At 43.4% G+C, this 15,271-nt stretch overlaps 1 protein-coding gene across 1 annotated transcript in view; it reads right to left on the bottom strand.

Moving 5' to 3' along the window:
* Nucleotides 1-15,036, bottom strand: part of CORO2B (coronin 2B) — a 123,448-nt gene extending 108,412 nt beyond the window's left edge. Inside the window, exon 1 of the mRNA XM_040342233.1 lies at nucleotides 14,801-15,036. Coding sequence (XP_040198167.1) covers nucleotides 14,801-14,815 — 15 coding nt within the window. The 5' untranslated portion in view covers nucleotides 14,816-15,036. The remainder of the gene's footprint in view (nucleotides 1-14,800) is intronic.
* Between the last annotated feature and the right edge of the window lie 235 nt (nucleotides 15,037-15,271).

A 15,271-nucleotide genomic window follows, 5' to 3' on the forward strand; every position in this document is an offset into this window, starting at 1 on the left:
ATTTCTTAGCATGTTAGGAAATTTTTATCCGCTGGAAATCGGTCGGCCCGAAATATATCCGCTGAAACCGATCCGCGGATCAATTTCAGCGGATCGATCCTCTCGTGTGTACGGGGCCTTAGGCTGCATTTTCAGGCTGGCCGCTAGGTGGCGCTTCCGTATGTTTACGCGAGGAATATGCTAATTAGGTAGATACGGCGATTCAGAAACGTACGTCCCGCCGGCGCATTTTTTTTACGCCGTTTACGTTCGGCTTTTTTCGGCGTATAGTTACCTCTGCTATATGAGGCTTAGCTAATGTTAAGTATGGCCGTCGTTCCCGCGCCGAGTTTTGACATTTTTACGTCGTTTGCGTAAGTCGTTCACGAATACGGCTTTACGTCATTTACGTTCACGTCGAATCCAATACGTCACTGCGGCGTAATTTGGAGCAATGCACCCTGGGATATTTTACGGACGGCGCATGCGCCGTTCCAAAAATACGTCAAAAAAGCGGGGTCAAGTACAATTTAAATAAAACACGCCCCCAACATCCCCATTTGAATTAGGCGGGCTTACGCCGCCACACATACGTTACGCCGCCGTAACTAAGGGCGCAAGTTCTTTCTGAATACAGAACTTGCGCCCAAAGTTACAGCGGTGTAACGTATCGGAGAATCTGGCCCCTTGTTTTTTTCTAGAGCCTGAAAACGTCATTTTTTAGAACCCGAAAAACGGTTGTGTGTACGCGGCATAAAGCATTTTTTTTTATACCAAAATATCAGATTATTTCTTAAGTTTCTAATACCAACACGCGCACTCCTACACATCTCACAACACTTCTTCCTCCTACACAACCGTTCCTGCGCCCACACATTTCAGAGAACGCCTTCTTCCAAGAACATGTTCTATTTGCTATAATTATCCTTCATCTGTCAGTTTATCTGTCTGTCCATTTATTGATCAATCTATCTGCAATCGCCATCTTTTGTAGACGGGTTCATCTCTCTTCTATTCCTATTCATATCGTGGTATATTATTGTATCGTTCTGCAATGTATTTATACAACCCTATAGTTATCCATACATCTCTTTGATTTTTCCCATCATCATTTGCAAGGGTTGTTTTTTTTTAGCTGTACTAAGAGTCTACACCAGGCATGTCCAAAGTCCGGCCCGCGGGCCGATTGTGGCCCTTGTTCCGGTTTAATGTGGCCCCCCCCCCTGGTAATTTGGATATATCTTTTGCTCCCCCTGTGCTACTAAAGATATAGGGCCAGATTCAGAAAGAAGTTACGCCGGCGTATCTATAGATACGGGGCCAGATTCATGTAGCTCAGCGGATCTTTAGATCCGCGTAATCTATGTGTTTTACGATCCGCCGGTGCAATTTAGCGAGGCTAGTGCAGTATTCACAAAGCACTTACCTCGAAAATTGCACCGTCGGATCGTAACTCCCCCGGCGGAATGCAAATTCCGCGGCTAGGGGGAGTGTACAATTTAAATCAGGCGCGTTCCCACGCCAATTTAACTGCGCATGCGCCTCCGGCGAAATTTCCCAGTGCGCATGCTTCAAATGACGTCGCTAGGACGTCATTGTTTGCGGCGGCTATGTCAATTGCGGCCATCCGTATTCCCGATCGACTTACGCAAACAACGTAAAAATTTGAATCTCGGCGCGGGAACGACGGCCATACTTAACATTAGCTACCCCTCATATAGCAGGGGTAGCTATCCGCCGGAAAAAGCCGAAACGCAAACGACGTTAAAAAAAAAGCGATGGGTGGGCGTACGGACTTGAATCGGCGGTTCTCCGCATTTGCATATCCGACGCGTAAAAAAAAGTGACGACACCTAGCGGCCGGCGGTAGATTGCAGCCTAAGATTCGACTGGTGTAAGTCACTTACACCAGTCGGATCTAAGAGAGATCTATGCGGAATCTGATTCTATGAATCAGCCTCATAGATCCGACCGGCTGGACTCAGAGGTACGACGGCGGATCAGGAGATCCGCCGTCGTATCTCTTTGATGAATCTGCCCCACGCTGCGTAACTTCTAGGATGCTCCGGCGTATATTTTTTCTGTATTCAGAAAACAAGATACGCCGGAATTTTGCTAAGATCCGACTGGCGTAAGTCTCTTACGCCGTCGTATCTTAGTTGCATATTTATGTTGGCTGCTAGGTGGCGCTTCCGTCGATTTACGCAAGGAATATGCAAATTAGGTAGATACGCCGATTCCGAAACGTACGTCCGCCCAGCGCATTTTTTTAAATTGTTTACGTAAGGCTTTTTTCTGGCGTAAAGTTACCCCTGCTATATGAGGCGTATCCTATGTTAAGTATGGACGTCGGGCCAGCGTAAAATTTTCCGTCGATTACGTCGTTTGCGTAAGTCGTTCGCGACTAGGGCTGTACGTAAGTTACGTTCACGTCGAAAGCATTGACTATTTGCGGCGTAATTTGGAGCATGCGCACTGGGATCCGTTCACGGACGGCACATGCGCCGTTAGTCAAAAACTTAATTTACGTGGGGTCAGCCTTCATTATGGGTAATTTGAATTCCGCGGGCTTACGCCGGACCACATACGCTACGCCGCCTTAACTTAGGGCGCAGGTTCTTTCTGAATACAGAACCTGCCTCAGTAAGTTACGGCGGCGTAGCGTATCTGAGATACGCTACGCCCGCACAAATTTACGCCGGGCTTTTTGAATCCGGCCCATATACTGTATTTATCAGTGCTACCTCAGAGGGGACAGGGAGGGGGCAGAACAAGCGCCGTCAGATTACATACAGGGGAATCTCCTGTTTACGCCGCAGCATCTGTACTAGGAAGTCCTGTCTCCTGGGCTGCCATTGGACTGTTCTGTCTATCATAGGAGGCGGGACTTTGTATTAAAGAGGCTGCAGAGTAAACAGGAGATTCTCCTGTATGTAATCTGTTGGCGCTCATCCTGCCCCCTCACTGTCCCCTCCGAGACTGCAGATGATGGCAATGGGGAGGCTGCATTCATGGCAATGGGGAGGCTGCATTCATGGCAATGGGGAGGCTGCATTGATTGGCACTGACCCTTATTTTGCTTCACAGTTCTTCACTTAACCACTTAAGCCCCGGACCTTTAGGCAGCTAAATGCCCAGGCCAGGTTTTGCGATTCGGCACTGCGTCGCTTTAACAGACAATTGCGCGGTCATGCGACGTGGCTCCAAAACAAAATTGGCGTCCTTTTTTCCCCACAAATAGAGCTTTCTTTTGGTGGTATTTGATCACCTCTGCGGTTCTTATTTTTTGCGCTATAAACAAAAATAGAGCGACAATTTTGAACAAAAATCAATATTTTTTACTTTTTGCTATAATAAATATCCCCCAAAAACATATATAAAAATGTTTTTTTTCCTCAGTTCAGGCCGATACGTATTCTTCTACCTATTTTTGGTAAAAAAAAATCGCAATAGGCGTTTATCGATTGGTTTGCGCAAAATTTATAGCGTTTACAAAATAGGGGATCGTTTTATTGCATTTTTATTAATTATTTTTTTTTTACTACTAATGGCGGCGATCAACGATTTTTTTCGTTACTACGACATTATGGCGGACACTTCGGACAATTTTTACACATTTTTGGGACCATTGTCCTTTTCACAGCAAAAAATGCATTTAAATTGCATTGTTTATTGTGAAAATGACAGTTGCAGTTTGGGAGTTAACCACAGGGGGCGCTGTAGGAGTTAGGGTTCACCTAGTGTGTGTTTACTACTGTAGGGGGGTGTGGCTGTAGGTCTGATGTCATCGATCGCGTCTCCCTATAAAAGGGATCACTCGATCGATGCAGCCGCCACAGTGAAGCACGGGGAAGCCGTGTTTACATACGGCTCTCCCCGTTCTTCAGCTCTTTACAGCGACGGAGCGGCTATAAACGAATAGCCGCGCCGTCGTCCCTGATCGCTCCCCGCGGGAATCCGACCGCCGCATGTAGCGGGGGGGGTCCCGATCGGACCCCCCACCCGCTAGAAGGCAAGGACGTACATGTACGCCCATATGCCTGTACGTGCCATTCTGTGGACGTACATTTACATGCGGCGGTCGGGAAGTGGTTAAAATGTATTTTTTTTTTCATTTTAAAGTGAAGGTGTGTGTAATACATCGATAAATATGGCATACATAAAATAACACTCCCAAGCTCATCCTTAGTCCTGAGTGGCGCTTCTGGGATTTGTTGGGGGCCACAAAAGATATTTATATAGATAGATAGATAGATAGATAGATAGATAGATAGATAGATAGAGAGATAGAGAGATAGAGAGATAGATAGATAGATAGATAGATAGATAGATAGATAGATAGATAGATAGAGATAGATAGATAGATAGATAGATAGATAGATAGATAGATAGATAGATAGATAGATAGATAGATAGATAGATAGATAGATAGATATAGATAGATAGATAGATAGATAGATAGATAGAGATAGATAGATAGATAGATAGATATAGATAGATAGATAGATAGATAGATAGATAGATAGATAGATACAAATAACATGCCCAAGCTCATCTCTAGTCTTCACTGCACACAGCCACAAAGGCAAAATAATTCTTGTTGGGCGGTGTATTAGTTGCTCTGACAAACACACTTAGACCAAATTTTAATGGTTCAAAGAACGTCGGGCAAAACGGTCGGCCCTCGCGCATGTTCACTTCATCAAATCTGGCCCTCTTGAAAAAAAGCTTGGACACCCCTGGTCTACACCAATGGTTGTCAACTTGTGAGTTAAAGGGGGCCTTAAATGTGGCACCAAAAGGGCTGCACATAAAGTTCAATTTATGTAATGCTTGAGAGGACTGTCACAACCTGCAGACCTAATGGAGGAAAATTGTGGACAGGATACATCGTTGGCTGGGGATATGTTGCCGAAGACAATACGAAACAGGGTAGATTTTACACAAGGCTGGTAGAGATCGATGCTATTACCCTAATTAATGTTCCCACTACAGACTTCTGAGGTCCGAAGGGCCATACATCACATACTAAAGGACCGCATGTGGCCCTGGGTCCACAGGTTGTGTACCAGGGGTCTACACTAATCCATACCTTACATTATACCAGGGCTCGACAAATCCCGGTCGCCATGGCGACTAGAAATAGTGTCCTGGCGACATCTGGTGGTGGCCGTTGGTATTACAAGTTAAGCATTACAAGTTAAACAGCAATTCTAATGTAATTTTTCACTATTTTCACTGCCATCTTCTTCCTTCTAATTGGAACCCCCAAACATTATATATATTTTTTTATCCTAACACCCTAGAGAATAAAATGGCGATCGTTGCAATACTTTCTGTCACGCCGTATTTGCGCAGCGGTCTTACAAGCGCACTTTTTTGGTAAAAAATTTCACTTTTTTTAATTGAAAAAATAAGACAACAGTAAAGTTATCCCCATTTTTTTATATAGTGAAAGATAATGTTACGCCGAGTAAATTCATACCCAACATGTCACGCTTCAAAATTGCGTCCGCTCGTGGAATGCCGACAAACTTTTACCCTTTAAAATCTTCATAGGCGACGTTTAAAAAAATCTACAGGTTGCATGTTTTGAGTTACAGAGGAGGTCTAGGGCTAGAATTATTGCTCTCGCTCTACCAATCGCGGGGATACCTCACATGTGTGGTTTGAACACCGTTTACATATGCGGGCGCTGCTCACATATGTGTTCGCTTCTGTGCGCAAGCTCGTCGGGACGGGGTGCGTTTTCTGGCTCCTAACTTTTTAGCTGGCTCCTAGATTCCAAGCAAATTTGTCAAACCCTGCTTTATACTTAACTCTTCCATTCCACCACAGCATGGTCTTTTTTCTACTGCTGATGATATAGGTCAGTAAAGCAATTTCTCTATGCTAAGTACAGTGGAACCTCAGTTTACGAGTAACGCAGTTACCGAGCATTTTGAAAGAGAGAGCAACTTTTTTTTTAATTCTGACTTGGTTTGCGAGTGTTGTCTCCCAAAATGAGCAGAATTCAAACTAATGGGGCCTGCAGTACTGCATTTGGCCAGAGGTGTGGGGTCGCCGGTGCCGAGCAGAGCCGATCTGAGCCGTTCGGAAATACTCCATTCCCGGGTGTTTCCAAGCTGTCCCCGGGTCTTTCCGAGTGTTTCCAAAGGCTCTCCGGTGCCCCCCACCTCTGGCCACATGCGGTATTGCATGGCATTGAAGTCAATGCGGAACAAATTATTTTCGTTTCCATTGACTTCAATGGGGAAACTCGCTTTGATATGCAAGTGTTTGGATTAAGAGGATTCTCCTGGAACAGATTATGCTCGTAATCCGAGGTTCCACTGTATTTATGTACTCCTCTAAATCTGCTGCTCCCTCATCTGTATTTATTCCAACACCACTCAGCCCAAGACTACCCATTCTTAAAGTCAAGATATTATGCTATCATGAGTTTTGCTTATGAGTGAATCTTTCTGTACTGGTTGTGCTCCTTGACCTGCAATACATACCACCATCATAGATAAACCATTATTCCAACGTAGATAGACCACTTCAACCCTGCTTGGCACTACTCTTTCTTCCTTACCCAAATTTCCCATCACCATACCCCATCCAATCCAACTCATCCCTCAAATATTCCAAGGCACTGTTTGTAAGCTATGTAGAGCTGCTTTAAGACAAAACTGCATTTTTTAGGTTTTCTTTTAGGAAAGTTCATTCTAGGTTTATGTCTGCTAGTGGTAAGTTATGTGTCAACTGGACTTGTAACGTTAAGACATTTCAGCATTTATCCAGGTGACTTCCTAGGTTCCGATGAGTGTCAGAGACACTGTACCAGCTACACTTTGACCCTCCAGGTCATAGTGTAGCTGGTACAGTGTTCCTGACACTCATCAGAACCTAGGAAGTCAATCGGAATGAGTGCTGAAATTTATTTAGACTGGATTCCCACTGGAGAACGCAGCGGCTCACCCGAGGTTCCATTTTAGCCCGAATTTTTGGCTGAATTTGGGGCCGGAACTGACAAAAAAGAAGCACAGGGCTCCTGTGCAATTCGCACCTGAGCCGCTGTGGAGATATGTGAACCGGCTCCATTGAGAGCCGGTCACAATCTCTTGCTATGCGTATTGGATGCAGGGAAACCCAGCCTTAATGTTACGTATAGTACAAGTCCGGTTGACAATGACTAACCTCTAGCTTGACAGTTTGAATCAAACAATACATTTTATACATTTCTTGTGCATATATATTTCTTACCTGGTTAATGCACCAAGGGCAGTAATATGATATGGACCCATTTACTCATAATACAAATTCCAATACTTGGTGTGCCTCCTGTCCCGGTGGGAGGAGGCCAGCTGTCTTTTTTTTTGCCCCTTTATTGAATCTGGTACTTTTCAGAGCCATATTTCTATGAAGCAGCCAACGGACACGGTACATCGTTTTAGCCTTTTCTGAGTCTCCACAAGTTTACGTAGTCAACTGGCATTGCCCGTTCCAATCAAGACAACTATAACTATGACTTTTCACGAACAGAATAATTTTCTATCCACTGTACCCAATAATAACACTGGAACTCTTCGCCAATTTACTAAATAAGCAGATACGGCACTACTGCCTAGATTTAGACCATTTACCAAATCAACTCTGCATTATTATGTGCACTAGTAATAGTCATAGTACAAATGATCAGACTTTTCTGATATCCCACCATGCGTTCAAGTCTACATCTTCAACAGTCAACCCTTCATTGCCCCTTTCAGTCAAGACAACTATAGCTACGACATTTCACGAATAGAACCATGGTCGACCAAGTGTTTGCGTCTCCACAAGACTACGTCTTCAACAATCAACCCTTCATTGCCCATTCCAGTCAAGGCAACTATAACCACGTCCTTTTATGAACAGAATCATGTTCTACCCTCTGTACCCAATAATAGTTCCTCAACTCTACACTAATTTACTAGATTAGTAGATACATAACCACTTTCTAGATTTAGGCCATTTACCAAACAACTCTGCATTATTATGTGCACTAAGCCACCAACGGTTACAGTACAATGATTCAGCCTTTTCTGTTATCCCCCAAGTGTTTGAGCTTCTACAAGACTATGGGCCAGATTCTCGTACCTCGAGCGTATCTCTGCGGCGGCGTAACATATGCCATTTACGTTACGCCGCCGCAAGTTTTTCAGGCAAGTGCTTTATTCACAAAGCACTTGCCTGTAAAGTTGCGGCGGCGTAGCGTAAATCACCCGGTGCAAGCCCGCCTAATTCAAAATAGGCGGGTAGGGGGCGTGTAGCATTTAAATTAAGCGCGTTCCCGCGCCGAACGTACTGCGCATGCGCCGTCAGTAAAATATCCCAGGGTGCATTGCTCCAAATGACGTCGCAAGGACGTCATTGGTTTTCGACGTGAACGTAAATGGCGTCCAGCCCCATTCACGGATGACTTACGCAAACAACGTAAATTTTTAAATTTCGACACGGGAAAGACGGCCATACTTAACATTGGTTGCCCCTCATATAGCAGGGGCAACTTTACGCCGGAAAAACCTAACGTAAACGTCGTAACTTTACTGCGTCGGGCGCGCGTACGTTCGGGAATTCGCGTATCTAGCTAATTTGCATACTCTACGGGGAAAACGACGGAGGCGCCACCTAGCGGGCAAAAAAAAAATTGCAGTTAAGATCCGACGGCGTAAGAGCCTTACGCCTGTCGGATCTAATGGATATCTATGCGTAACTGATTCTAAGAATCAGTCGCATAGATACGACGGCCCAGATTAGGACTTACGACGGCGTACATGGCGTTGCGCCGTCGTAAGCCCTTTGAGAATCTGGGCCTATGTCTTTAACAATCAACCCTTCATTGCTCATTCCATTTAAGACAACCATTAACTACAACATTTCACGAACAAAACCATGTTCTACAACGCTGTACCCAATAATAGCAACTTAGCTATACAACAAATTAATAAATAGGCAGATACGTCACCACTGGCTAGATTTAAACCATTTACCAAATCAACTCTGCATTATTATTTGCACTAAGCCGCCAAAAGTCACAGTTCAACGATTCACCTTTTTCTGATATACCACCAAAGAGTTTGAACCTCCGCAAGTCTGTCTTCCACAGTCAACCCTTCATTGCCCATTCCAGTCAAGACAACTATAACAACGACATTTCATGAATAGAAGCATGTTTTACCCCCTGTACCCAATAACAGCTCCTTAACTCTTCACCAATTTACTAAGTTACTAGATACCTAAGCCTACATTTAGACCATTTACCATATCAACTCTGCATTTTTATTTACCGGTACATTAAGCCTCCAATGATCATATTGCAACGGTTCAGCCTTTTCTGAAATCCCACTAAGGGTTAGAGCCTCCACAAGACTACAGTCTACCCTTCATTGCCCATTCCAGTCATGACAACTATAACTACGACCTTTCATGAACAGAACCATGTTCTACCCCCTAGACCCATTAATAGCTCTTCAGCACTTCACCAATTTGCTAAATAAGTAGATACGTCGCCACCACCTAGATTTAGACCATTTACCAAATCAACTCTGCATTATTATTTGCACAATGCCACCAACGGTTATACACTGGTTCAGCCTTTTCCTATATCCCACCAAGAGTTCAAGGGTCCACAAGTCTACGTCTTCAACAGTCTACCCTTCATTGCCCATTTCAGTCAAGGCAACTATTAACCAGGGCTTTTTTTCAGGGGGAACTTGGGGGAACTCAGTTCCACCACCTCTGGCTCAGACCCTTTGGTGCCTGCTCACCACAATCACTTGTAAACTCAGAAGTCTGGTTTCTGTATTTACAAGTGACAGCTCTGCACTCTGTGTGTAACCCTTGTATTTAATGCCCCTTTAAGACCCTTCTACTGTTTTTGAAATCTGAACAGGGTCGTGGTTGAGTTCCTGCACCTATTTTCTGAGAAAAAAAGCTCTGCTATTAACTATGACATTTCATGAACAGAACCATGTTCTACCCCTGTACCCATTACCAGCTCTTCAACTCTTCACCAATTTACTAAATAATCAGGTGCGTCACCGCTGCCTAGATTTAGACCATTTATCAAATCAACTATGTATTATTATTTGCACAAAGTCACCAATGGTCATAGTACACTGGTTCAGCCTTTTCCTATATCCCACCAAGAGTTCAAGTGTCCACAAGTCTACGACTTCAACAGTCTTCATTGCCCATTTCAGTCAAGGCAACTATTAGCTATGACATTTCAGGAACAGAACCATGTTCTACTCTACCCATTAATATTTCTTTAACTCTTCACCAATTTGCTAAATAAGTAGATACATCACCACTGCCTAGATTTAATCAATTTACCAAACAACTCTGCATTTTTATTTGCACAAAGTCACCAACGGCCACAATTCAACAGTTCAGCCTTTTCTGATATCAACCCAAGAGATTTCCCATTCCAGTCCAGGCAGCTATAACTACAACATTTCATTAACAGAACCATGTTCAACCCTCTGTACCCAACAACAGCTCTTGAACTCTTCACCAATTTACTAAATAAGCAGATAGGTCTCTACTGCCTAGATTTAGACCATTTACCAAATCAATTTTTATTATTTGCACAAAGCCACCAACGCTCTTAGTACACTGGTTCAGCCTTTTCCTATATCTCACCAAGAGTTCAAGTGACCACAAGTCTACAATTTCAACAGTCTATCCTTCATTGCCCATTTCAGTCATGGCAACCAATAACTATGACATTTCAGGAAAAGAACCATGTTCTACCCCTGTTCCCAATAATAGTTCTTTAAGCAATTTACTAAACAAGCAGGTACATCACCACTGCCTAGATTTAAACCATTTACCAATCAACTCTGCATTATTATTTGCACAAAGTTACAACGGTTCAACCTTTTCTGATATCCCACCAAGAGTTATAACATTAACAAGACTACGTCTTTAACAATCAACTCTTGATTGCCCATTCCAGACAAGCTAACCATTACTACAACACTTTATTAACAGAACCATTTTCAACCCCCTGTACCCAATAACAGCTCTTGAACTCTTCACCAATTTACCAAATATGCAGATAGGTCACTACTGCCTATATTTAGACCATTTATCAAATCAACTCTGCATTATTATTTGCACAAAGCTACCAACGGTCTTAGTATACTGGTTTAGCGTTTTCCGATATCCCAACAAGAGTTCAAGGGCCAGATCCACATACATTTAGATGGGCACAGCCTATGTGAGATAAGCTACGCCTCAGTAACTTACTTTTTAATTCTTTGAATCCACAAAAATAATTTGCGCCGTAAGTTACGGCGGCGTAGTGTATCTCTCAGCGCATAATTCAAATCAGCGAGTAGGGGGCGTGTTTCATTTAAATGAATCGCGTCCCCGCGCCGAATTAACTGCGCATGCGCCGTCCCTAAATTTCCCGCCGTGCATTGCGCTAAATGACGTCGCAACGACGTCATTTTTTTAACTTAGACGTGAATTACGTCCATCCCTATTCATGGACGACTTACGCAAAAAAAAAAAATTAAAATTTTGACGCGGGAACGACGGCCATACTTAACATGGCAAGTCTAACTATACGCCACAAAATACCAGCTTTAACTCTACGCCGGAAAAAGCCGACTAGAGACGACGTAAGAGAATGTGACGGCCGTGCGTACGTTGGTGGATCGTCGGAAAAAGCTAATTTGCATACCCGACGCGGAAAACGACGCGAACTCCACGCAGCGGACGCCGAAGTATTGCATCTACGATCCGAAGGCGTACGAAGCCGTACGCCTGTCGGATCGAACCCAGATGCCGTCGTATCTTGGTTTGAGGATTCAAACTAAAGATACGACGCGGGAAATTCGAAAGTACGTCGGCGTATCAGTAGACACGCCGGCGTACACTCTCTGTTGATCTGGCCCCAAGTGTCCACAAGTCTACATCTTCAAAAGTCTACCCTTCATTGCCCATTTCAGTCAAGGCAACTATTAACTATGACATTTCATGAACAGAACCATGTTCAACCCCCTGTACCCAATACCAGTTCTCCAACTCTTCACCAATTTACTAGATTAGCAGATAGGTCACTACTGCCTAGATTTAAACCATTTACCAAATCAGCTCTGCATTATTATTTGCACAAAGCCACCAACGGTCCTAGTACACTGGTTTAGCCTTTTCCTATATCCCACCAAGAGTTCAAGTGTCCACAAGTCTACATCTTCAACAGTCTACCCTTCATTGCCCATTCCAGTCAAGGCAACTATTAGCTATGACATTTCACGAACAGTACCATGTTCAACCCCCTGTATCCAATACCAGTTCTCCAACTCTTCACTAATTTACTAGATAAGAAAGCCACCAATGGTCCTGGTACACTGGTTCAGCCTTTTCCTATATCCCACCAAGAGTTTAAGTGTCCACAAGTCTATGTCTTTAACAGTCTACCCTTCATTGCTCATTCCATTCAAGGCAACTATTAACTATGATATTTCACGAACAGAACCATGTTCTACCCAATAACAGCTCTTCAACTCTTCACCAATTTACTAAATAAGATGATACGTCACTACTGCCTACTTTAGACCATTTACCAAATCAACTATGTATTCTTATTTGCACAAAGTCACCAATGGTCCTAGTACACTGGTTTAGCCTTTTCCTATATCCCACCAAGAGTTCAAGTGTCCACAAGTCTACATCTTCAACAGTCTACCCTTCATTGCCCGTCCCAGTCAAGGCAACTATTAACTATGACATTTCATTAACAGTACCATGTTCAACCCCCTATATCCAATACCAGTTCTCCAACTCTTCACTAATTTACTAGATAAGAAAGCCACCAATTGTCCTAGTACACTGGTTTAGCCTTTTCCTATATCCCACCAAGAGTTTAAGTGTCCACAAGTCCATGTCTTCAACAGTCTACCCTTCATTGCCCGTTCCAGTCAAGGCAACTATTAGCTATGACATTTCATGAACAGAACCATGTTCTACCCAATAACAGCTCTTCAACTCTTCACTAATTTACTAAATAAGATGATACGTCACTACTGCCTACTTTAGACCATTTACCAAATCAACTATGTATTCTTATTTGCACAAAGCCACCAATGGTCCTAGTACACTGGTTTAGCCTTTTCCTATATCCCACCAAGAGTTCAAGTGTCCACAAGTCTACGTCTTCAACAGTCTACCCTTCATTGCCCGTTCCAGTCAAGGCAACTATTAGCTATGACATTTCACGAACAGTACCATGTTCAACCCCTTGTATCCAATACCAGTTCTCCAACTCTTCACTAATTTACTAGATAAGAAAGCCACCAATGGTCCTAGTACACTGGTTCAGCCTTTTCCTATATCCCACCAAGGGTTCAAGTGTCCACAAGTCTACGTCTTCAACAGTCTACCCTTCATTGCCCGTTCCAGTCAAGGCAACTATTAGCTATGACATTTCACGAACAGAACCATGTTCTACACAATAACAGCTCTTCAACTCTTCACCAATTTACTAAACAAGATGATACGTCACTACTGCCTACTTTAGACCATTTACCAAATCAGCTCTGCACTATTATTTGCACAAAGCCACCAATGGTCCTAGTACACTGGTTTAGCCTTTTCCCATATCCCACCAAGAGTTCAAGTGTCCACAAGTCTACGTCTTCAACAGTCTACCCTTCATTGCCCATTCCAGTCAAGGCAACTATTAACTATGACATTTCATGAACAGAACCATGTTAAACCCCCTATATCCAATACCAGTTCTCCAACTATTCACTAATTTACTAGATAAGAAAGCCACCAATTGTCCTAGTACACTGGTTTAGCCTTTTCCTATATCCCACCAAGAGTTCAAGTGTCCACAAGTCTACGTCTTCAACAGTCTACCCTTCATTGCCCGTTCCAGTCAAGGCAACTATTAGCTATGACATTTCACGAACAGAACCATGTTCTACCCAATAACAGCTCTTCAACCTTTCAACTATTTACTAAATAAGATGATATGGAACCAAATCAACCAAATCAGCTCTGCAATACTATTTGCTCTAAGCTGTGTCATCCATATTTCACACAAGATAACTCGCCTTCTTCTGTCAGCTAAAATAACAGATTAATTTTCCTTATTCTGAGCTGGATTGTTGTCCTCCTACACATTTTCATGTTTCCAGTCTGTGTAGCTTGCTTCTCTCTCTTACACTTAACCATGGATTTCCCATCCAACTTTTTTTTTTCTCTCTCTCTTTCTCTGTAACAGAACAATCTCCCTTCTCCTTGGCACTCAGCTACTCTTCACCCACCCCCCCCCCCCCCCACATCACAAAGCATTTAGCAGCAGGTTGTAGAAAGGGCTTGGTTGGATGTCCGTATGTTCCCACTCCAGATGTCCTTGGATTAGGGATGGAGCTGGCAGGCACCCCTACCATGGAAGCAGTAATATCAGATATTTTTTTTTTCTCTTTAATCCTTTGCTGCTTGGAACAGTTCCAAGAGATTAGGCGGGCGTCTATCTGCTGGGGACTTTGTTGCATGGTGGTGTAGGGGAGAAGCGTGGTGGGAGAAGAAAGCTGCGTAAGCATTCTGCAGTCTCCAAAGTCCAAGGGTATATCCGCAGTGACTTCTAGCATCCTATGTCATTCAAGGAGGATCTCATGAAGAGCACACTTATGAGTGTAAACTCTTCCGCATTGAAGAGCTCTTCATTGATCATCCTTTGCATGATGAGTAACTCTACCTCTAACGCAACCGGCTGCACCCCTGGTGGGACTTTTCCCGTCTCCCGCATACATCACCACTGCTGGCATTGCCTTACCTTGGTGACAGTCATACAGGGCTGTGTCAAAGCGTGGGGACCAGGCTCCCGGGCTGCTGTATTCTGACTGCAGAGCTTGGTGCGTGGCTGCCTCCAGACGCACTCACACACTCTGTGTGCTGCCTCCCCTCCTCCTCATTATTCCATCCTTTGCTGGCTGAATTGTGATGTCACACTGCATCCATACTGATCAGGCAGGAAACAGCACTGCTGATGGAAACCCTTGTTCTGCCAGGGACTTGAAAGCAAAAAAATAAATATACATAGCTTGACAATATTAACACTTAAAGCAACAATAAATAAATAAAGCAATAGAAACACTTAGGATTAACATTTAAATCAACAATAAATAAAACAAGCAATATAATTATTTAATATTAACACTTTTAAACAATAAATAAAACCATCAATAGAAATACTTAATATTAACACTTACAGTAAAGCAACAATAAATAAAACAAGTAATAGAAA

Source organism: Rana temporaria, chromosome 3 (assembly GCF_905171775.1).
Source record: "Rana temporaria chromosome 3, aRanTem1.1, whole genome shotgun sequence".
Lineage (NCBI taxonomy): Eukaryota > Metazoa > Chordata > Amphibia > Anura > Ranidae > Rana > Rana temporaria.